Source organism: Tamandua tetradactyla, chromosome 7, assembly GCF_023851605.1.
Source record: "Tamandua tetradactyla isolate mTamTet1 chromosome 7, mTamTet1.pri, whole genome shotgun sequence".
Lineage (NCBI taxonomy): Eukaryota > Metazoa > Chordata > Mammalia > Pilosa > Myrmecophagidae > Tamandua > Tamandua tetradactyla.
This window is the reverse complement of record NC_135333.1, coordinates 113,921,118-113,945,892: the sequence shown is the minus strand read 5'-3', so window position 1 is coordinate 113,945,892 and position 24,775 is coordinate 113,921,118. Positions and strand designations below refer to the sequence as shown.

The following is a 24,775-nucleotide window of genomic DNA, read 5'->3' as shown; positions in this document are numbered from 1 at the left end:
GCTGAATTGAAACCGTTTGGTGAAATTTTCGAGGTAGTTGAAAATGAGGCCTGTCGGTGAGATGTCTTTGGCTGGAGCCTGAGCAGCTAGGAAGGAGGTTGTGGGATGGGCCAGGAGTGGTGACAGCTGCTGTAGGAAGGCTGAAGGCTAGGCTAGAGCATTGCCGTGGACAGGAAACGTGCAGCCAGCAAAGCCATCAATGGAGAACCCCTGTGTGAGGGTTCAGTTATGAAAGACCTGCAAGGCCTCACTCTTATACGACAAGTTCCCTGTGCTGTCACACTGAGCACCATGCCTGACTCATAGGAGACTCTCAACAGAGGTTTACTGAAGAGGGGAAGGAAGGAGCGAAGGAGGAAGGAAAAGAATATACAAGTTCTGCAGAAGTTTCTACTTTCCTTACAAAAGAAAACTAAAATGGCGTTGCCTTCAGAGGAACCCCATGGGAGCTGCCATAGAGTCACTGCCCTCCAGCACATACCTAGAATGTGCTAAGGGCTAAGGGAGGTTAGAGGAGCTCAGAGCTGGGCCATGCTGCTTCAGGAAGACTTCCTGGAGGAAACTAGGATGGGGAAGCAATAGAACAAGAGATGGGGGTGGGAAAGGGAGAGGGATGGATGGAAGATGAAGCGAGAATCAGGAGAAATGGAATGAGAGAAGATAGGAAAGAAAGAAGGGCAAGAGAGAAATACTGATGGTTTAGCAAGGATAAAGGCTGAACAGTGGGTAGGGGGTGGGGATGGATTCCAAACCAATTGCCTAAAACAAGTGAGAGTGAGCTCCAAACCAACCTAGCTCCAAATTCCCCTCCTGCCTGCTGTGTACCTACCTAGCCAAAAGCCACAACTCACCCCTGACGCCCTAGCAGGGATGGGACCAGGTAGTGGAGATTTGGGGGCAAAAGACAATTCCAGGAACAGAGCTCACTGTGCAACCCTCTTGGGTCTTTCCAACCTGAAACTGCCCTGAGGCCTGGACTGTATAGAGGCCCCCAGGTCTTCCTTCTTGGTTTGCATGCACCTGGAGAGATGCATCAGGAATGATGTGGCACATTGAGAGCAGCTTCTTTATTTGAACTTAAACAGATGATTCCTATCCTCAAGTTGCCTCTAGTCTTATTAGCAGGCACACATTGGAAGAGTCAGAAATCAGGAAATGGACCACACAGGGATCTTTGACTCAATCCTTGAGGTTATGGCCGAGCGTCTCTTGATCTTCTCTATAACCCGTTCCAGTTGAGTCCCTGAATTTCTCAGCCAACTGCACCAAATCCATCCTCCTTTTCTCTTCCCCATTATCTCCAGCCCTCTCCAGCCTGCCTTACTGTGGGAATTTGGGAAGTGGTCAAGTGGGGAGATCCTATTCCAGCTCCCTCAGCCCATGGTTGATTCTGCCTTGGGAGCTGGAAGAAGAGACAATCAGTGGGGTATGTCTTCTGGATGTCCAGGGAAGGGGTGGCTGCCTGAATGATCTGCCCCTCTCTGGGAAGGAGGGGACACAGCTATGGTTGGAGTTACCAGCTATACCCTAGGGGTCTTCCCTGTCCAGGGAAATCCACCTACCTCCATCCCTTCCCTGTCCCCTAAGCCCACAAGGGGAAACCAACAACCAGAGAAGATTCTTCAGGTTGGGGTCAATGAGGTGACAGTGACATCCCCCTGGAGAGGCTGGGGCCTGAAGCAAATTACCCTCTAACAGCAGGTTAATTAGATAAGACCCAAATTACATGAGCAAGGCTTGCAAGCCCAGCAATTTGAAGGTTTCATGTTGTTTCAGAAATGGGGAGGGCTTGATCTCTAGCTCAGCATAGAGAAAATGACTTCTTGCTCCCAGGCAAACCAAACCCACGAATTAAGCTCTTGACTGCCCAGCCATGAGCCCTAACAGCTAGCACATATAAGGGGACCTGTCAGTCCTCACCGCAACAAGCAGAACCTGTGTGGGATTTTGCCTTCCTCTTTTCCGCCTCTGAGTTCCATCTCAACCAGCAACATGAGCCGCCAATTCACCTACAAGTCCGGAGCTGCCACCAAGGGAGGCTTCAGTGGCTGCTCGGCCGTGCTCTCCGGGGGCAGCTCGTCCTCCTACCGGGCAGGGGGCAAAGGGCTCGGCGGGGGCTTCGGCAGCCGGAGCCTCTACAGCCTGGGGTGCGGCCGGAGCATCTCCCTCAACGTGGCCAGTGGCAGTGGGAAGAGTGGAGGTTACGGATTTGGCCGGGGCCGGGCCAGCGGCTTTGCTGGCAGCATGTTTGGCAGCGTGGCCCTGGGGCCCGTGTGCCCGGCGGTGTGCCCACCTGGAGGCATCCACCAGGTCACGGTCAACGAGAGCCTGCTGGCCCCCCTCAACGTGGAGCTGGACCCCGAGATCCAGAAAGTGCGCGCCCAGGAGCGGGAGCAGATCAAGGCTCTGAACAACAAGTTCGCCTCCTTCATCGACAAGGTGGGTCTGCTAGGACCTGGGGAACCTGTGAACTGCCCTTTTCTTTTCCTCTTAGAATATGAGATTTTGTGATAGCAAGAGGAATTGGGGTTAGCTCTGAGAAGGCACTTACTGTGAACAAGACAGATACTTTCCATAGTTAGAGTGACTTGTATAGGCCTTTCTGTGAAATCTTCCGGAGAGAGGACAGAGGTAAGTCGATCTCTACCAGCAGGAGCTTATCAGAGGCTCCAGCAGGAGAGCCACAGGGAAGAGACCCAGTCCTTACTGTAAAGGGGCAGCTTGGTGCCATTGCTAAGCCCGGGTACCTTGCAGTCTGTGTGCAAAACCAGAGACCAGTGATGCTTGTCCCCCTCCCGTGGTGGGCTGATGTTGTCCATTAGTCATTTAACTGCTGGACCAGGACCATCGGGGTGCAGCCGTTCTGAGCCCTTCAGCTTCGTGCGTCTGGGCCACGGGCATCCATTTCAGCAGGTTGAGGACTCCCTGGAGAGGCAGGGCAGTGCAGTGGGGAATGGGTCTTTGCAGGGCTCTGAAGTTAGCCCCGGCTCCAACCCTGGCCCCATCACTTACCAGCTGGGTGGCTTTGGGGACGTGACTCATCCCATCTGTGCCTCCATTTCCTCATCTCTAAAATGGAGCTAATAAGCTACCTCTCGGAGTTGTTGTCAGGTTTACAAAGGAAAATGTATGTGAAGATCTGGGCATGATGCCCAGTACATCCTAAGTACTTTAAAAATGGTGTTGCTGCTATTATCATTTTCATCTCCAGAGGCCTGGGGAAGGAGTACTGGGGAGGAGAGGAGAGGTCTGGAAGGGACCTCAAAGGATCAGCCCGTCCAGAAAGGCCCTTGCCTTTTGGTTAGATAAGAGATGTTTATCCCATTTACAGACGAGTCAGCACAGGCATGGAGGAAAGGAAAGGTGAGGTTGGCTACTTAGTCTCCCATCTTCAGACCCATGTGACTGGTGGGCACCCAGGGCTGGTCAACCCAAGAGAAAGCTCATGGCAGAGATGGCCACATGGCCACCCCGGGTGTAGACACCCTCAGCTCCTTCTGCTTAGAGGATTCCCTGCTGCCCCCTGCTCCGCCTTGGGCGCTATGAAGGTCTCTATGCCTTCTTGATCTTCTACACCATTTAAGATCCGGAAGAGCAAGGCATCCTTGGGGTTGGGGTCTGGGGGGTGGGAGTGAAATGACCCTCGGCTGGACAGCTCAAACCTATGGATGGGTAAAGTCTGGAGACTCAGAAAGAAAGATGTACTCAGTCGCCTTTGAATCTTCTTTTTAATAAAGGTGGTCTGCCCGGGGGTAGGGGGAAAGAGGTTAAAAGCCCTGGAAAGTTCCCAGATAATTTTAGTTTCTAGAAGAGTGCAATCCCCTGACCTCAGGCAGCCAGAGGAAATAGGTAATTACCCTCGGCAATTCAGATGTGTCCAGTAGGACAGGTGTGTGTTCTTGTGTCTTAGACTATACAGGGCTTACTCTCTGGTTAAGATTCAACTATATGGAAATGCATCAAAAATTTCAGATTTGTTAGACCAAACCAAATTCTGGATCTTGTGCTGGGGAAGCTACTTGGTGGATAATCCCATCTCAACCCTGAATCCCAGGGATTTTCCCATGTCCCATGTTGCTGACTTTAGGGAACACAACCTCATTTAGCTGTGCTCATGTAGATGAAAGGAAGTCCGATTTTAAACATTTTTCTCCAAAAAAACAAATTAGAAAGGTGCATGCAGCCCTCCTCTTGTCAGTTTCCACATCCAAGGAGGGGCAGCCCTGGTTTGCCCATCTCTCTCCACATGCCACACTGGCCCTCAGAAGATGGCTCTGAACAGCAGGACGAAGGTGAGAGGGTACAGCTACGAGCACAAAGGGAGTTGGGCCAGATGCAAGAATTTAAAATACCCAGAAGTCCTTGGCCCAAGCCTCATTTGAGCTTTGACATGCTATAAAAATGAAGAGCAGACCCCCTTTCCAGAGAGATGGACCCAACCTGACTTCTGTCCTGGTATTTTCAGGTACTCCCATGTCCTGAGCAGGTTTGACCAGGGTGGATTCTGAATTAGAGGCATGGGTGATGGGGACACACGTCTGGGCTCGGTTCTGTACTCTACTACTTTTCAAACGGTCAGACCTTGGAGAGTTGCTGAATTTCTCTGTGCCTCAATTTCCTTTCTGTAAAATAGGGTTACTGATTCATGCAGCCGTGGTGAGGGGTAAAGAAGAAAATGCATGTAGGGTGCTTTTCCCCTGTGTATGGTAGCTGTGACTTTCCACTGGGGTCTCAACCATTTCTTTGGGCTTTGGGTTCCAGGTGCGGTTCCTAGAGCAGCAGAACCAGGTGCTGGAGACCAAGTGGAACCTGCTGCAGCAGCTGGACCTGAACAACTGCAAGAACAACCTGGAGCCCATCCTCGAGGGCTACATCAGCAACCTGCAGAAGCAGCTGGAGACTCAGTCTGGGGACAAAGTGAGGCTGGACTCAGAACTGAGGAACGTACGGGATGTGGTGGAGGACTACAAGAAGAAGTGAGTGGGAAGAGCCCTCTGGAGCTGGGGACACCTTCACCAGTCCCCTGAGTTTATGCTGTGGGAGTGGGCTCCTCAGGACCCTGGGCACTTATCCCAGTTTCTGCAGGAGGAGGAACTTTCTGGAAGTAGGGGACAGTGTACCTGGTCACACTGAGTAGAGTGGCCCCAACCAAACTCTGGAACTTGTTCCCTGGCTCCCCTAGCCTCTGGCCTGGCACCTAGGACAAGTATCCAGGCAGCTGGGCAGTGGTCAAAGCATTATCTTCTCTGATTCTGGGGTGAGGGAAACCTTTCATGAGCTTCTGGGTCATCATCAATAAAATGGAGGCAAGTACATCTCCCTCCCAGATCAGTTGTGAGGCATAACTGAGGAAATGCATGCAATTCGTAAGGTTTTATTTAGAATTTGGGGATGCAGCTTGCTTTTTGCTCCCTCCAAGATTTCCCACAGGGCATTGGCTCCATATGCTCCTTCCTCATCTTCCAAGCTGTATCTCCAACAATCCCCTTCTTCCAAACTTGGTTACCATGTCCCCTCCTACAGGAAGCCTTCCTTGCCTGGTTGGCCCACCCCATGGTCCCATATTCTGCAGCCCCTCGGCACCTCTACCCTTGCACCAACAGGGTGCTCTCTGCTCAGACTCTTTCCTGGAAAGTAAAGGTTTTCAGTAAGACATATTCGTTGACCAAACCCCAATATCCTTGCAGGTATGAGGAGGAAATCAACAGGCGGACGGCTGCAGAGAATGAGTTTGTACTGCTCAAGAAGGTGAGAGGGCACGCATGCCCTGATCTCCAGGGGCTACCCGGGGACCTTGCAGACCTGAGCCTGCCACTATGCTCTGCTGTCAGTCAGAAAATGAGCAGATTTGGAAATAATTAGGGCGAAGGGAGAGGAAGTCACAATGAAGGACCCACCAGAAAAGAGAATCAAAGGCAGGGAGGCTGATGGTGGAGGATGTGGGTCTGGTTTGTCCATAAAGAATATCAGAGAAGCTCCCTTTCCTCCAAGGATATTAAGAAGGGGTTTTGACTGCAGCTGGGAGGATCTGGCTCAGACAGCAGAGGAATAACTCTGACAGCTGTCCTGGCTGGGAACCCCTTCCTTAGAGGAGTACCCCATCCTGCCTGAGGGAGCAGATCCTCAGGGAGGGGTGAGGCAGGCCTTCAGTTTCTTCATCTCCTTTCCCATAGGCCACACAAAGAGGCCTGGCTATATAACCTGGGCAAGGCACCCAGGCTGGAGTTGGGCCTGGCCTTCTTGGTAGTGATGGGGGATGCTTTTTGGGTGTCTTTCAGGATGTAGATGCAGCTTATGCCAATAAAGTGGAGCTGCAAGCCAAGGTGGACTCCATGGACCAGGAGATCAAGTTCCTCAGATGTCTCTTTGAAGCCGTAAGTCTGTCTCTACACTCCCTCCATCTGGGGCCTGAAGGAGGGGCACAAAGGAGAGGGCCTGTTGTTAGCCACTCAACTCTTATCTCAGCCCTGAGAGGCTCCTCAACCTTTGCCCTCTGCTTGGGAAGGAAACGGTCCAAGGTTATCTCTCCATGGCAGCAGGAATCTGTCTGGGCCCCTGGAGGGAAATCGCTTTGCCCAGGGAGGCCACAGCCTTGGGTTTTAAGCACTTGTGTTGGCATCATGGGGATCTGCTTGCCTTGCTTGGGGGAGGTTGCCTGAGCCCGGCCTTGCTCAGTGGTTGAACCCCAGGACCACCTTCATTGTCCCCTCCAGGAGATCGCCCAGATCCAGTCTCACATCAGCGACATGTCTGTCATCCTGTCCATGGACAACAACAGGGACCTGAACTTGGACAGCATCATTGATGAGATCCGTGCTCATTATGAGGAGATTGCACTAAAGAGCAAAACTGAGGCCGAGGCCCTGTACCAGACCAAGGTGAGACGGGGCCGAGCTGGGCTGGGGAGGGTGAGCCCAGCAGGCACCTGGGCTGGGTCTGCTCCTTCCCAGAGCAGAGGCCAAGTCTAGTCCGTTGTCCAACATGCCCTGCCCATCCCTGAGACACTACATTCTCCCATGACCTGCCCATCAGGCTGGTTCATGGCTCTGTGCTCTGGGGTTCTCAGTTCCAGGAATTGCAGCTGGCAGCTGGCCGACATGGGGATGACCTCAAAAATACCAAGAATGAGATCTCAGAGCTCACCCGGCTCATCCAGAGGATACACTCAGAGATTGAGAACGTGAAGAAGCAGGTAAGGGGACTAGTTGGCTGTGCTGGATGAATTGGCCAGGTGGTCAGCCTCCCAGTCTCTGCCCATGAGAAAGGAGGAGGCCAGTGAGGACACTGTCTCCAACAAATAAAACGGGTCATCCCCGGAGGTACTTCATCTCCTACTGCCCTCACCCACAGATCTCGGCTTCGAAGCCCCCTGCCCAGGAAGCCTTCTCTGATCCCCAGGCTGGGTTAGGACCTTATTTCCCTGCCCTGACGCCAGCAATGTGCTCTCCTGGCAACTGCACTTTCCTTGTACTTATCACAGTATCGGTAATTGCCCAACACAACACCTGCTCCCTCCCTCTCTCCCTGACACATGCTAGACTGAAAGGTCTTTGGAGGCAGGATGCTGGCTGCTCTGTTCACCATGGTTTTCCTGGCATCCAGTGCAGTACCTAGTACAGTAGCAGTTTAATAAATATTTGTTGCTTTAATGATTGAGGAGGAGAAACAAGCTCAGGGAGCACCCCTCAAAGTGCATTCTGCAAATATTTTGCCTCTCCCTCCCAGGAACATAGAATGCAGACTCAGCTTTAGTAGGAGTGGAGGCAAGATGAAATATGTAATATTACATCCATATAATAATATATATATAACATATCTAATAACAATATAATATATATGTATATATATATAATCACAATAGCAGTGATCCATTATTTTGTCACATTTGCTTCTCCCAATGACCCTGAGAGTCAGGAGTTACAGATGAGTTACAGATGAGGAAACTGAGGGTCGGAGAGGTTAAGTAGGTTACACAGTGGTAAGTAGCACAGCTGTGAGCCGAACCAAGGTCTCCTGGCTCCTAGTCCAGTGCTCTTTCCACTACCCCATGGGCTTTAACACTTACTAGCCATGTGGCCTTGGACAAGCTTCTGGACCTCATGTCAGAGGCTATTGTAACGACCACACGAGCTAAGGTGGTGAAGCACCGAGCGTGGTGCTGGGCCTATAACGGGTGCTCAGTAAATAGTAATTGCTTCCCGGGAATCACCCTCACCATGGCTCCTCTGTGCTTCCGTGCACCTGCATAGCCACTGTCGCTGCTCTGCCAGATGGCAGTAATCTCTCCTCCCAGACTCCGAACAACTTAAGAGCAGAAAGGCAATCTTGCTCTTATTCATTTTGCATCCTTAGCCCAGCATCATGAAGTAAATGTCTTTGCACTGAACTGAAGCACCGAGTTGGCTATTGTCTTGGGAGGGCACACAGCCGCAGCCATCTAAGCACAGGGAGGGTGACCGAGCTGAGGGAGGACTCTCCAGCCCCAGAGAGGGCTTACCACGGTAGCAGGGAAGCATGACGGTGTAGGGCTGGAGGTGGGCATCTTGGCCCTGGGATCTTAAAGAACCAGAGATACTTGGATGTGGATGGCGCCAACGACCCCTTCTAGTTTCCTGACTTCTCCAATTCCGCATTTAAGACCTCCAACCTGGAGACGGCCATTGCCGATGCTGAGCAGCGGGGCGACAATGCCCTCAAGGACGCCCGGGCCAAGCTGGTGGAGCTGGAGGGCGCCCTGTACCAGGCCAAGGAGGAGCTGGCCCGGATGCTGCGCGAGTACCAGGAGCTGCTGAGCCTGAAGCTGGCCCTGGACATGGAGATCGCCACCTACCGCAAGCTGCTGGAGGGCGAGGAGTGCAGGTGGGGGCGCGTGTGCTTTGGCAGGAAGTTCCCAAGGGTTGGGGAGAAAGCCCAACATTCCCTAATCCAGAAAAGAATAATAGTAGTAGTTAGTAACACCCATCAAGGCTTGAGTGCTGACTTCATTCCCAGCACATAACTACTTGACAGGGATTGCCTCATTAAGTCCTCCCAATTTCCCTGGGGGCACCTGGGAACCTCCCTCCCACCCCCTCAAAAAAAAAAAAAAAACATGAAAGAAAACCCACATTGCTCTATTAAGTCTCCTTGTTCCATCTTCCTTCCTGTTCACACTCAGTGTGAGCTTGTCAGAGACACCCTGGGGCACCCACTCCACTTGCCCAGTGTCCTGTGTGGGGGACCCTGGCCGTTGGGGGCTGTGCACAAGGCTCGTCCATTGTGTTGCTGCCTGGTTACCCCAAAGATCCAGCGGTTGCCCCTCCAGAGCTTCTCAGGCTCTGCTTGTGTAAGAGGAACCCTGGAGTCCCTACACCCACCCCAGGCCAGGGGGGTCACAAGCTCTGAGGTCTTCCCTGCAGCCTCCAGGTGACTGTCTCTCCTGTTTCATTTCTCTCCTTAACAGGATGTCAGGAGAATTTTCTTCCCCTGTCAGCATCTGTAAGTGCTTGTGTGCTTTGTCCTTAAATTGTAGAATCTGGGGTCTGTGTGTGTAGATGAGGCATCTGAGAATGGGGGAGGGAAAGGCCTAAGGTCCCTCAGCAGCCACCTGGCAGAGGCCGGACCAGAACTCAGGTGTCCTGACTCCCAGCTGAGGGCTCTTTCCTCCTTATCACTCTCTCTGTTTCCAGGGGCGGGCAGCTCTGGACGGCCATGGCTGGGGGAGGTGGGACACAAGGGACATGTGGCAAGAAAATGATTTATGGGTCTGTATGAGACCTGGGGAGTCAAGTTTGTAGGATAAAAATTGGATCTGGGCCAGGGAACCAGAGGGGGCTGAGGGAATCGGTGGATGGGGCAGGGGGGTTGGAGGTTAAGCTGACAGTTTTGAATCTCAGGGTTTCTCAGCAGGACTGAGAGAGTTAAACCTGAGCTTCCCCAAAATGCCATCTGTGGGACAGCCAGTGGGAGCGAGAGGTTGGAGGCTGGAAAGTTTAGCTAAGAGATCAATAGAAGGGGTGGTAGGTGGGTGTCCAGGCACCCATGTGAGTGCACTGGTACCTGGACCGAGGAGATGAGCCTCTGAGATTTAACGGAGCAAGAATCAGTCAGACTGAGTATAAGCTGAGTGAGCCAAAGTCAGGATGTGGGAGAAGCAGTCTTTGGGGTAATTTCTGTGCACTGTGACCCACCCAGTGCTCTGAGCAGGGCCTCACTCATCCTGGGGACGGGAGACCTCCTCTGGTCCAGCCCCGAGCTGTGCCCGAGTGGGGTTTCACCCGGCTCTCACCCTGCAGCCATCATCAGCAGCACCAGTGGCAGCAGTGGCTACGGCTTCCGGCCCAGCTCTGTCAGTGGCGGCTATGTGGCCAACAGCAGCAGCTGCATCTCTGGAGTGTGCAGTGTCCGCGGAGGGGAGAGCAGGAGCCGGGGCAGTGCCAGCGATTATAAGGAGGTGCTGGGGAAAGGCGCCAGCCCAAGCACCCCCACCAAGAAAGCCAGCCGGTAGACAGGGCCACCTGTGCCCTACTACCACCCCATGACCCCCGACTCTGGCCCCACCGCCGCCACCTCGCCAACCCCCTGTGTTCTCCACCCCCGCCCTGCTGGCCCCCTCTGGTGCTCTGGCAATGCCCTTGGCATCCACCTTTCCCAGCCTGTGTCTTCCTGAGCCTGGACAGGTCTGGACCACTAAGCTTGGCTGAAGTCTTCCAGCAGATGCCCAGGATTCACCATTTTGGCTGTGGTTACTCAGCCCTGCCCCCAGCTCAGCTCCTGGCTCCCCACCTTTACTCCTCTCTCCAGCCTCTGGCTTGGTCTCTAACTACTGTGACTGGTTCTCCAAACAGCTGGGGTCTCAGTCATAGCTCTTGTCTCTGCCGGGAGCTGGCTCTGTGTTCAGGAAAAGGAGGACTGAAGGACAGACCACCACGGATGACCCAGGATGCACCCACCCTGGCTTGTCTGAGGGCTCATTCTGAGTGGGACTCAGTACAATCTGGGGTCTCTTTCTTCACTCTCCCAGCTCCAGAAACAGAGCAGAGGAGGTACCTTACTCTTCTACCTTGTTCTTAATGTTCCCCCTCCCCCCCCATTGCATTCTCAATAAACAGCACAACAAACAGCACTATTGGTCTCCGAGTGTTTAGTGTGTATGTGTACCTCAGCCCAACTGCACACACCACACACACGCAGAGACACACTGGACCTGTACATGAGCACGGGCACAGCACAGATGTGGACACACACAAATATGCCACTGTGTATGGCCTATGCACCCCACTTTTCTAGAGACTTGACATAGGGATGGCCATATAGGTTCGACCCTTTCCTTGCTGCTCAGAGGCCTGGCCTCCTGGGGGCTCCCATAGGAAGGGTGGAGCTGGTGGGAACCCCACACTCTGGGCCTTTCTACTGGAAAGATAAGTCGAGTAACACATGCTTGGAAACTTAGGCTGGGAGTGCAGTGAGCTGGAGATAGGCCAGGCTGTGACTCTCAGTGCTTTTGCAGTGGCCATCTCCCACACCACTGTTCTGCCAGGAAACCACCGTGAGGGCCAGTTCTCCCCTGTGGCAGGGGAAGGACATAAAGGTGGATGGACAGATTCTCCAGACCCACAGCATGAGAGGGAAAACCTTGGCCAGGAAGTCCTTGGGTGCCTAAGGGGCTTCCAAAGAGCATCAGCTCTCACTCCCAGGCAGGCTGAGGGTACAGCTGTATTTCTGCAGGAGGAGGGGGTGCAAGGGTGCAGGTGGGGCCAGGCATTTGTGGAAAGAAAGGCTCCAAAGTCTCTAAAATTGGCAGTACCAGTTCGTTAGCAGGTAACCACACTCAGCAAAGGGAAGGGGCGAGGGCAGAGGGTTTTCATGTGGTAGAGAAGCAGGGGTTCCTGGCATTAGGGCTGCACTGTGCATTCAGAAGAGGAGGACAAAGAGAAAGTGCCATCCCACTTCCTCTCTTTGTCCCACTTTCTCTCTTTGTGGGACAAAGAGAGGAAGTGGGATGGCAACTTGAGGTGGAGGGTTTGGAGGAAAGGATGAAAGGCTGGGCTGCTGGTTAGAATTTTCAGAATGGTAGCTAGAGCTTAGGGCAGGGCCCACAGCTAGAACCCCCTCCCACCCAGTAGGCTGCCCTCAACCTGGGCATCAACCTCATCCTCCAGCAGGTGCAAGTAGAGTGTGAGCAGAACAAGACCCAGCAAATTTGCCTCCTTCATTGACAAGCGGAGGCGTGTGTGTGTGTGTGTGTGTGTGTGTGTGTGTGTGTGTGTGTGTGTGTGTGTGTGTGTGTGTGTGTGCGTGCATGTGTGTGTTTTCCCAGAACTTGGTAAGGACATTGCCTTTTTTTTCAGTATAGGAAGAAGCCTACATGCATGCTGCCTGTGCTTTGCAGCTACCCTGCTCCCTTTGCAGCAGTAAGAACTGAGGTGGGATAGCAGAAGGAAACTTCCAGCTGAGGGAGTTAGAAGAAATAGTTAGATTCTCAAGTTTGGTGGTGAAGGTTTTCAGCTTATGACCCATGTTCAGGGAGGGAGTGAAGAACTCTCCCGATGTCCGTTTATGTCCCAGGGCTCACAGGGGTCTCCTGAGCGCTGAGTCTGTTTTCCAGAGCAACAGAACAAGTTGCTGGAGGCTCAGGAAAGTGGGGTTGAGGTGAGCAGTGGGTGCAGGGCTGCGGCTCCTGAGTCTGGACAGGAATTTGTCCTTAGGTGTGCTGACACCTGCCTGCCTGCTCCTTCCACCTGGCAGGTGCCAGGTCAGCCACAGGGTAAGTGGAAAAGGACCCAGCACCACCGGCATGTGGTAGCAGGGAAGAGTCCCATGGCCCTTCCTCCTAACCAGGTTGTGGAGGGGCCTTCAGCAGGAGGTTGGAGCCAGAGGTCAGATGGAGGGCGGCACAGGAGACCAGCTTCCTGGGGGTACTCAGGGTCCCTGGGGAAGAATTGAGGCTGCCCTTCGCTATTGCCCCAGGAGTTGGAGTTGCAGCTGAGCTGGTCCTAGTCTTTCCAAGGAGGGGCAGGGACCTTGGATGCCCTTTCAGTCTGCATTGCTCCTGGTCCCACAGGCAAGAGGAGTCACTGAGGGAGGACACAGGTGGAGGAAAAACTGGTGCAAATGAACAAAGAATGAGATATACTTGTAGAAGCTGAAGCCAGAGCAGGAATCATAAGGGCCTATGGAGCACAGAGCTGTTTCCTGCCTTAACTGAAGGGACAGGGCCAGGGTTCAGGACACTTTAAGTAGGCTCCCACAGTAGGAGCAGGGCTGCCTAGGGGTCAGGCTGACACCTCCCACCCAACCTCTGACTCCTCAAAGAGAAACTGAAACGTCATAGACCAGCTGCCAGGTGTGGTGGAGATGCTGGGGCATGTGTTGAGCTGAAGACAGAGACTGGTCCAAGACAGCTCTAGAAGTTGCTAGACCACAGTACTGGGCAGTGATAGCCTGTGTAAGAGAGTGCCTGGAATGGGGCCGAGGGTCCAGGGCAGGCCAGGAATGCATCCAAGGGTTCGAGGGGGCTGTTGTTGACCATGACTATAAGAAAAGAGAAGAAAGGGCAGGAGAGATGAGTCATAGTTTGTTCATTGCAGAAAGGTATTTTCCTCAAATACAAAGAATGGAGTCCCATGATACAGAGCAAGTGCTCTTTCCCTCTGAGAGCCCACTTGTCTAGTCCTTTCCCATCCCACCCGACTAATCCTTTCCACTATCTCTCCCATACTGTGCCCAGGGACTGTGTCTTATTCACCTTTGTATTCCCAGGAGGTGACTGGCACTCAGTTTGCATTCCGTCAAGGCCGCCATTGTGGATTTTACTGGAAACTGACCCTTGGCATGCTCAGTTAGAGAGTGTCCCACAGCAGGCTGAGCCTGACATAGGAGCCCAGCTAGGAGACCACCTGCTGGGCAAGCTGCCTTAGACTTGAGATTGGCACCCCCAGGACATCTCTGGAGGACAAGGAGAGCAGAAGGGGTTCTACATGGATCTGGGGTGGGTGGCTGAGGGTCTCTTCACCATGACCACTGTTCGGCTCCTCTTCTTCATCTTCTTCATCCACCTCTTTCACAAGAAACCAGGGCTTGAGGGATGCAAAAGCAGGTCTGGGGTCTACAAGCCTCATCCCCTGGCCCTTTCTCATACATCAGACCCAGAGTACCAAGCGGGCTCCAAGAGGAAGGAATGGACAGTGATGCTCATGGAACACTACTGCAGTCAGGCTCTCCCTAGGCTGGGCACCTGTGTCAGCTCTCTGAGGTGGGTGTCATTCCTAAGACAGAGACAGATGGAATCGAGGGCCACCAACCAGCAAATGGCAGAGCTGGATTCAGTGAGGTCTGTCTCTCCAAAGCCCACACTGTTTCCACATCACCCCCTGGTATGGGAAGAGTCTTTCTGTCCAACCAGTTGCTGTACATTCCCATCCTACACTGAAGTCCTGCAGGCTCACTCCCCATTTTCCATGGGCACTTCTTTCTTATTCCATCAGTCAAAGCCTTATGTCTCTGGGTCCCAGGGCAGTGTCCCGTTTGTTCCTGGTTTCCCTACAGCAGCCTGGCTGCAGAGACTGTGGCCCATTTAATGCCTATAAGTCACAGATGTTAAGCCCTCAATATTGGAGGGAGATAATACCTAGACATCAGATCTGCTTTTGCATCCCTCAAGCCCTGGTCTCTTCTGACAGAGGTGGCGATAGCAGATGAGGCAGTGGAGATGGTGCTAGCCCTGGAGCAAAGTCATGAGGTGGGGTGCTGAAGAGTGGAGCTGGTGGGGAGTGGGTGGGCTGACTCTTGGAAGGAGAAGTACTGAAGCAGGTTGGGGAGCATTTCATCCTGAGAAGCTGCCTGGGGTCTGGGAGCAGATGCAGCAGAATTAAATCCAAGAACAACAAGAAGAATCTGGAGAAGCATGAAAGAGAAGGCCCAATCACAGGACAAGGCTCCTCTGGGGACTGATCTTTCTTCAGTCATTGGCGTGGTTGTCAATCCAGCCAGCTGAAGATGACTGTCACCTCTGCAACCACCCTTGACATGGTCATCTCCTCTTTTCTTGATCGCCTGAGGAGACTCAAGAGTCCTCATGTCTTTCAGTTGGCGAAAGGGTAACTGTCTCATTCCCTGACTTCCACCCTGACCCGTTCTTCTAATGGTGATCACTCATTCTCAGAAACAGAATACCAAGGAGGAACAAGAGGGTCCCCACCTGTGGAGCCCCCCCACGCCCCCACCCCAAGGCAGTCCATGGCAGGTGCACAAGGCAGAGCCAGGCAAGGGGCACCACCTCTGTCCCACTTGCTTCTGGGCTGGCATAAATTAAGCTTCATTCCCCAATCTGTGGTGCTTAGTTACTATCTGTACCTGTACAACCCTCCATTCATGCTAGGCCTTTCTGGGAAATCCAATCTGTTGGACGCCAGAAGATCTTTTATTCTCCACCTTTTCTTTCCCACAGGCTCCTTACCACAGGAATGCAGAGGGGATCAGTTGGGAGACAGGGCTTTGAATTCACAAACCAGGCTCTTGTGAATTGAAAGGGAAAGTGCTCCAGAAGGTGGAAACAACCACAGTACCCATGGGCAGCTGGATGGGTAAAGAAAGTACTGCATATCCATACAATGGAATATTATTTAGCCCTAAACAGTGAAAGAAGCTCTGATGCATGGATTAACCTTAAAGACATTAGGTTAAGTGAAATAAGCCAGATGCAGGGAAGGGCAAATATTATATGATCACACTTACATGAAATAGCTAGAATAAGCAAATTCATAGAGAAAAATAGTAGACTACAGGTCACCAGGGGCTGGGGCTGGGGGGTGGAGAAGGAAATGGAAAGTGATAGTTAAATGACTACAGACTTCCTATTAGGGGGTGATGGAAAAGTTTTGGTAATGGATGGTAGTGAGAGAAGCACGATATTGTATATGTCATTAATGCCACTGATAGTACATTTATGAACTGTTAAAGTAGCACATTTTCTGTTATGTATATGTTGCCACAACGGAATTTTAAAAATAAAATAAATTTTAAAAAAAGAGTCCTCATGTCTCACAACCCTTCTTAGGAAAGTTCTGCTTTGTGTCTGACCTGCACCTGTACAACTACACTGGATCTTCATTCCTATCACTCGTGCATGACAATATCCAGCAATGAGGACCTTTTCTTATTCAGTTCACTTGTCCCTTGGCCTTCCCAGGGATGTAGAACGCTAGATCTCATAGCCTGACCCCAGTGGTGGGACTCTCTAATATTCCCCCATTTGCCTGTCACCTTAGCAAGACATAGGTTTGAGGAGAGAAGCTTTTTTTTTCCAAGCCCAAATTTCTCCCTTTCTCTGCCTTAGCTATTTTTTGGTCCCCACTTCTCGGCTGGAATACAATCAGTATCCCTTGCTGGGGAAGGAAAGCCATAAGTAATCCAAAATGAAGGATTACCATAGGTAATCCAAAAATGAAGGACAGGTCATAAAACAGATAATTCAAAGCATAGATGGATGACCCAAAGATTATTTATAAGAAGTAGAAAACATTAATTCTCTAAAAACCACCTCCCTTCACTTGTCCTGATTTTTTCCTGGTTTGAATAAATCCTCGATGGTCTCAGAATCCAGCCAGATAGAGCAAGAGGGGCCTCTGGGTTGGGGTGGAAAGTGCTCTAAACAAACAAAAGCTTGATGAAGCATGACATATATTTGACAGCCCTGGGGATGGATGGGACATGGAGTGGGTGGTGGGAAGATTTGTGCTCGTCTCTCCCAAGCAAGAAAATGGAGCAGGTTGAGGCAGGTTTCAAAAAGACAGGTGGTAGGGATGCTCCCCACTCTGAAGTCAGAAAGCCTGGTGTTCCCTCTGCAGAGCCTCAGAAGGCAAATCCAGCCTGGCCCCTGGGTTTTCTCTGGACCCCTTCCTCCTTGGTTTGGGTAGTGGAGGATGTCTTCCCCACTTGCTGGGGGGCAGCATGGGCAGTAGTCTTTGCGTGTCCTTCCTGTTTTCTGAGTGGCTCAGGTGCACCTGTGTAAATGCCCCACCTGGAAGAAGTGTGCAGAGAGAGCTCTGAGCAAGCTCCAGGCAGCCGAAGCAATGGGGCTGGAGAATCCAGTAAGATGTCAAAGCAGATGGTTTGCTTTGACTGACCCAGGCTGACCCAGGGCTCCCGACCTCTTATTTCGTCAAGATGGCCTTTAAAACAAGCACGCACAACAAAACAAAAACCTTATCATATACTACCTTGATCATTTTCATTTCATGAAAGAAAGAGGCAACTTAACAGTAGGAAGGACGCTGTCTCAGAATAAATGCAGTCCTGTAGATTGGAAATTAAGTTAGCTGCCCGAAAAACTTACTGCACTGTACTCATTTTGCTCGATTAGCTACAGATGAGTAAAAATCTCATCCAACGTGGGCCCCGTCACGGCATTTATTGCGCAACCTCTTTGTACTGCAATACCCTCGTCTAAACCGTGGGAATAAAACCACCCTGCCACTGCACAATGGTTAGACAATTACCAAAACGGATAATGAAGGAGGAGGCATGTAGCAAACAAGAAGAACAGAATGCGAGGAGTGATGGTGACACTGATGAAAATCCTGCCAGGCAGTGCCCAGCGGGGGTGAAAGGTCGGGGCTCCGGTTCTTGACAGCTGGCAGGGCTGCACTCCCCAGCAAGTTCTTTACCCTGTGTCTGTTTCCTCTTCTGCAAAAATGGGACAATAATAATCATAATCATGGTACTAATAACTACTTCTACATAAAATGCTTATAACAGTGCCAGGCCCATAGTAAGAGCTCAATAAATGTCAGCTATTATTGCCATTATCATTATCTCATTATTTTACCATTGTTATTAGAGACAAAGATAGCTGCTCAAGAAACCATGGGTAATTTTTAAGTCTTTATCAGGGAATCTCGCCCTAAGTCAATTTCTCAGCAGCAAGAGTGCTTGTCTTCTGTCTTCTTCCTGTTGCTCAGCCCGATGGATTTTAGGTTTTGTTCCCAAAACATAGCCTCCTCCAGGAAACTAATCCAGGTTTTCAGAGCCCATGACTTCCTTCTTGGTCTCTGCCTGCATAATGGAGCTTTCATCCCTGTACTTGCCCTGGAAGCTCCTCCTAGAACAGAGCCTTGCTCTGACATATATATATATGTTGCTAGGAGTTTGTGGCTTAGTATCAAAGGAATTCCTGGTTTTACCCCCACAACCGCCCCACACCCCTTCCTAGTCTCAGTCATGTGCCATCTCCTCCTGGTGATCCCTCAGGGGCGGGGCCTGGGGGCATAATGTTTTCTCATGCGGTATTCAGAGAGGAATAGCTACAAGCAGAATTCAGTGGTTTTGGCGGTGGGAGTACAAGGAAACTATGGAGCCCTGCGTCCAGTGCTCTGAGCACCACTCACCAGCACAGATGCCTCTCGATCACGCCTGGCCATCCCTCTGACTCGATGGGACTGAGAATGGCTGGCAGGCAGGCCTGAAAGCCCAGTCACCATCCAACAGTCCCGAGGGCCAGCTAAGTTAGCAGTCACTGTCAAAACTGGCTTCTAGCAGCAAGGATCTCAGGGTAAGAGCAGGCATACCGGGCTGGGCTAAGGGCCAAAGGAGGGAACAGAATCTCCATGGCACTGTGAGTGACTATCTGGGGAGATGTCTAAAAACTGGAATGAGTGTTAGAGCAGGTGAGAAGGGCATGGACTGGGAAAAGGCATCCTGTAAGGAACAAAGGGGAGACGGGAGAAAGGGAGGCAGAGGGGTCTTTGTCCACGTCTCTGAGGCCCTGCAGATTTGGAAGTGAAAGCCGGGGAGGGACAGTCTGCTAAAGCCACATAGGGCAGGGTCTCAGGAGTAGGCTGAGGAGTAGCAAAGAGGTCAGAGAGTGGTGGGCTGGTACATGTTTAACATGAGACAGGGAGAGCATCTACGTTGTGCTGGTTAGTTCATGTGGCAGCTTGGCTTGTTTTGTCAAGTAAGTACTGGCCTGATTACTACTGTGATGATATTTCATGGATTTAAATCATCAGTCAATTGATTCCTTCTGTGTTAATAATTAACTAAAGAGATTGTCTTCAACAAGAAGAGAAGACTCGTCCAATCAATTGAAGGTCTTAAAAGAAAAACTGATGATTTCAGCAAACAGAAGGGAATTTCTGTCTCTATTGCAGCAAGCCGGGCTACTCACAATATGATGGCTACAGATACAATATGTTTTTAAGTTTAATCTGTATCATTAATGTTTTGTCCATTACTTTCTTAAATCTAGGGCTGTCCAATAGAATGCAATGCAAGCTACCTAGGCAATTTCAATTTTTCTAGTAGTCACACTTAACAAAAAGTTGAAATTAATTCTAATACTATATTTAACCCAATGTATACAAATATTATGTCAACATGTAAACAACATAATAATTATTAATGATATATTTTACAACCTTTTTTAATACTAGGTATTCAAAATCCAGTATGTATTTTTCATTTACCAATACACTTAAATTAGGAGTACTCAAATTTCAAATGTTCAAGAGCCATCTGTAGTTAGTGGCAACAACTTTGGAGAGTGGAGTGCCAGACGATGAACAGAACAATAAAGTGAGCTCTGATTTGCAATGGCTGCTGATTCCTTTGGCTCGTGAGAAGTCCCAGACATACAGAGCCCGGCCCACTGCGTTCTTCTTCAGGGGCTCCCCTGAGGCCTCAGCTGTGGCTGAGAATTGGGAGCAGGGCAGGGCTCACAACAGCCAGCTTGCATTCTTAGCACCCAGAAGAGAGGCCTCCTGACCAGTCCCTGCCCTAGGCAAGGCAGGAAGCAAGGGGTGCAGCCGGGGGCAGAAGTCCCAGTTCCTGCTCACACGGGGCCTGGGACAAGAGCACAAATGGAGGCCCACATACTACTTAAAAGTTATAAATTAAGCTTGCAAACTGTTACATGAACTGTGACAATTAAACCCTCCTAATGACCTGGTAAGTGAGGTCCAAACAAGGTATTCTTGGACTTCTCAGAGTCCCACATCGTAGTGGCAGCCCATGGTCTCTCCTTCTCCCATGATGACATGTTGGACAGGGGAGAGAGGACATTTTACTGTCTCCCTCTTGTGTCTTAGGTTCTGCACCTGAAAACCCATAACCAAGCTTTAGCAGCAAAGGCCCTTAGGGTTTCCAGAGAAGTTGGGGACACTCTGGGGATAACAATAAGTGGCTGGGAGGGTAAGGGTGAGGCTGAGACAGCATATGGATGGGCAGGGACAGCCCGAGACCGTCAAGGCCATGTATGGGTTAAATGCCCACGTGGTCAGGGCCGTCCTGCGAGGGTGGCCGGTGTGGCCATTGTCATGAGCCCAGAGCCCTGTTGAAGGGCAAATGTCTTGAGGGAAGAAGGCTTCTGGCAGTTTCTCTTGGGTCCTGCCTGAAATTCTGGAGAGCGTTTCCAAACATTGGCAGGTAGGCACCACCTGTCACCGGTGGGGTGGGATCTATCTACCCGCACATACCTGGGCCCGGCCTCCTGCATCCCTGGTTGTTTTGACTGCTTGGAGGTTGCTGTTTGCTACACTCACCTTCTCACCCTCCAAGGACTATAATTTGACTTTTTAAGGGCTCATTTGTGGTTTTCACACACTTGATCCTATAATTACAGAAATTGACTCGCCACCTCTCTGACTCCGGACCCGGTGTACCTGCTTGTCCACATTCACAGCTGGATGTTCTGAAGATGGGAAGCGACCCAGACACTGACCGTTGTCCCACCCCTTTCCTCAGTCTCCCTGCAGCAAGGAGCTCCTTATGTACTGGGAGATGAGGTCTAAAATGAGAGAATGAGTGCAAAGGCCTGTCCTCTTGAGCTGGTGAATTAATGCAGGGACCAGGAAACAGAAGGGGGGGTTGTATTCCAGCTAGCCCCTTTAAGCCGTGTTAAGAAGGAATCTGGGGACCAAAGCTCCGAAGAGGGACGGGGTCAGTGGGGAGGGGCCGAGGAAGTGAGCTTCCTTCCTTCCAAAGTGCTCCCAAAGCAGAGACAGCATCCCATGGCTGTCACCCCCAATCATGCAGGCTGTGGGTCACAAGTTTGTTTTACAGTCATGGCATTATTTTAGTGTGTGTCAGAACAAATATGTAATTCAGTAGTGAACAGTGTCCTTATAAAATAAATATACTAGGTAAAAATATAGGCTGCTTGTGGGTATGGGCAAAATCATGGTGGTATTTAAATAACTGTAGTTGGGGAACTAGTTAAGGAGTCAGAGGAATATTAGAGAGGGACAAAGAAGCCCTGGCTGGAGGAGTCAGAAAACCCAGCCCGGGTTTGTGTTGTATACAACGGCTGTAGACAGCTCCCGAGGGCCATGAGGAGGGAAGGGCTGGAGATGCTGTTGTGGTGCAGGGATACAATCACACTATTTCCCTAGATACAGTGTGTTCGGAGCCAGAGGAGAAGGGAGAGGGGGCTAAGACGTGCCTCAAAATATAGAAAAGTTTGTTGAAGGCAAAGACAGATTGACCCTCTTCTGGGAAGCGCCATAAAGTTCTCTGGTGCCTCCCAACAAGAGAAGTGTGATTCTGTGACAAGGGAGACAAGAGCCCATCATGCTCTCAAAGGCGGGCTGAGCAGCACGGGACCAGGTGGGCTTGTTGGCCGATATCCGTCCCCAGGTGCCCAGCCAGGCACCTGATGGGAGAAGCCCCAGAGGTTGGTTGAGAGTCAGTTCTGTCGCTGGGAGCAGGACGAATGAGAGCGGGGAGAATGCAGGTTCTGTGAAACTGAAGAGAAGATGCTCCTTTCTTCAGTCCTCAGCAGATTTTCATGCACAGACCCTGCCTTGGACATCCCATGAAGATGCCTGTGGGAAACGGCTGCAGCCCAGAGCAGGTGAGAAGGAAGAGCATGCCCAGCCTGCTGCCCAGCCTGAGGCTGCACTTGAATCCTGGGACCAAACCGAGGCGGGTAATTACCTGGTGGTGCTGGAGGGCTTGACAACTGACTCACGAGGTGCGGCCCAATATGTTAATCCGAACCCAGTGCTTAGGTGTAGAATAGCCACGCTGGATTGGATTCTGCAGGGAGCCAACACAAGATAGCACATGGGCCACATCTTCCGTTTGCATCTGAGTTCTCCGCCACTGGTGCAAGAACCATAACCTACATATGCTTATTTCCCTGGAGGACATGGAGAGGAGGCAGGTCATATACGGGAATCCTGGAGAGGGTGTAGGGTGAAGGGGAGGGCAGAATTCCTGCACAGCCCATAGCTCTTTTCAGGTGAAGGACTTTTCCTTTAACTTGTGCTCCCAGCTGAGGTCATTATGAGATAAACCTACTAGGTATGCTCTTATTCTCCTCTATCAAAATTCTAACGCAAAGGGCACTGTCTATTCTCCGCCAGCCATCTATGGGGCTTGGGAGATGGATGGAGCCCAATCCTTTCATCCAGGGATAAGCCCTCTGGTTACTGTGTGGGGGAAAGGATGGGGCTGGTTTCCACTGCCTCCCCTGCAAGGGGCTGGGCCACTGGGTAAATGTCCCCATTTGTCCACCAGACCAATGTCCTCAGGGCGAGACCAATGGTGGTGGCCTGTTCCAGGGTAGGCACCTTTTCACCAGTTGGCAGAGACTCTTCCTAAAAACTGCCATTTGCTTTTCTTGGTCTCAGCAGCATAAGAACCTTAGCTGGTGGCAGGTGATGGTGGGAAAAACCCAAGGTGGACAGAGGCAGCAGTGGGCAGAGGCAGCTGGCCAGGAGATGAGGCCACTGAGCCAAGAGACCAATCCCTTCGGAAAACCAGAATGAAACATGGCAAGGTGGGTGCTCTTCACCTGGCAGACTGGGACCCCCTAAGAGACAAAGCCCCAGGGTGGAGCAGTCATGGCCTGGTGGCTCACTCCCATTAAGAGCTAGCCACACCGGAGATCGACTTTCAGCCCCCTCAGCCACAGAGTGAAGGCAGTTTTTTGTAGGGGAGCTGTGAGGAGCAGAATTCGGGAGGAAGAAGAGGTAGGCAGAGCTGGATAGAGGCAGAGAAAGGTGTCTTGCAAGTGGGAGAGGGTGAACAGAGTGGAGGAGCAGAGTCTGCATGGAGATGGTCAATTCATCTCCTATGGCTGCTGCAACAAATGACCACAAACTGAGTGGCTTAAAACAACACAAACATTATTTTACAGTTTGAAATAGGTCTCACTGGGCCTCAGCCAAGGTGTTGGCTGGGCTGCACTCCTGAAGGCTCTAGGAGGGATTCTATTTCCTTGCCTTTTCCAGGTTCCAGAGGCCACCCACATTCCTTGGCTTGGGCCCCTCTCTTTCTCTTGTTCAAGGCCTGCAACAGCAGGTCAATTTCTTCTCACCTGGCATCACTCTAACTCCTTTCTCTGCTTCCCTTTTTCACATTTAAGGGCCTTTATGATTGCACTGAGCCCATCTAGACAGTCCAGGATAATCTCTCTATATTAAGGTTGGCTGGTTCATGACCTTAATTCTATCTGCAAACTTATTTCCAGTTTGCCATGTAATGTAACATATCTACAGGTTCTGGGGACCAGGACATGGACATCTTTAGGGGACGATCATCCTGCCTACAACAGATGGTAAGGGAGAAGGCATGGTGAGGAAGAGACACAGAAGAATGGGAGCTGAATATAAGACCAATAGGAAGCTACTGTGTGTTCTTGAACAAAGGAGGGGCAAGCTGTACCAAGAGCCTGGGGTTAACCTCAGTTCTCAGGGTTGGTGTGAGATAATTTTCTGGACGCAGAACAATAGAGCCATGTTTTGTCTGAGGTCTTGCAGACCATAACATGTTATTGTTGTCTGCTGAGGGCAGTGTGCCAACCTGCAGGAGGCCAACACTGACGCCAGAGTGAGGGGGCCTAACCCTCAGGGATGCCCAGGGCAGCCAGCAGCTGGAGATTGCCCAAGAGGGTTGGACAGGTCATGACTCTCTGGCTGCAAGGCATTGAGAGCTACTGAGTGTCTCCCAGCCCTGGCCACTGAAGCTGTCCCTTCCAGAGCATCTTGGAGGATGAGGAGACTGATGGGTAGGGAGAGCCCTTGGGACAGCCTCAGAAACCGGTGGGACTTCTGGGTGACTGAGGATGGAAGCAGACATGGAGAGGTTGGGGGGAGGTTATCATGAATAAGAGCTTTTGTTCACTTCTTGGCACACACACTGACTAGGGAGGCTGCTGGGTAAGTGGAGAGCACTCGGGCCTAATAGATCTAGAGAGTTGGGGCATTCCATCTTGCAGGAGGCATGTCGATGTGGATGGCACTCGTGGTATCTGCATGGGTAGGGCTTGGGGTTTCAGGGTGGCCATCTGGTTAGCAGAAGGTGGTGATTTGCAGAGAAGCACACGGTTTTTGCTTCAGTGGTCCATTTATTGGAGATGGCTTTGCTGTTTGGAGGTGCCGATGGAGATTATGGGGGTGCTGGGCGCTTCAAGAGCCCCTTAGCACCACCACTGTGAATTAGTTGAGAGCACAGACTCTAGGAACAGCCAGACCTGGGATTAAATTCCAATTTTGACACTTATTAGCTGTATGACCTCAGATAAGATGTATTTCCTTTCTGAGGTTCAGAAAGTGGAGAAATTGTGGTGTTTTTCACCATTGAGTTATGTGAATGGTAAATAAGACAATGAATGCAGTGTTAACCTGATGTCAGGCACATATTGTAGGCACTCAATAGCCAGGTGTTTCAAAGAAGGACTTTAGGAAACGAAGTCCAGGGTCACCAAAAGAAATGATCCTACATATGTGAACAAAATGGGGTTAATATCTTCTGAGTTGGGTAACTTCATGTAGGGGCTGGTCTAATCCCTAGGAGG

The 24,775-nt window shown here is 51.2% G+C and overlaps 1 protein-coding gene across 1 annotated transcript; it reads left to right on the top strand.

The window, feature by feature from the left end:
* Positions 1–1,992: 1,992 nt before the first annotated feature.
* Positions 1,993–10,486, top strand: LOC143642420 (keratin, type II cytoskeletal 71). The gene is made up of 9 exons (XM_077110778.1): positions 1,993–2,439; positions 4,762–4,976; positions 5,688–5,748; positions 6,279–6,374; positions 6,714–6,878; positions 7,067–7,192; positions 8,639–8,859; positions 9,443–9,477; positions 10,275–10,486. Exons 1-9 carry the CDS (start codon positions 1,993–1,995, stop codon positions 10,484–10,486), a joined length of 1,578 nt encoding a protein of 525 aa, XP_076966893.1.
* Positions 10,487–24,775: the final 14,289 nt, after the last annotated feature.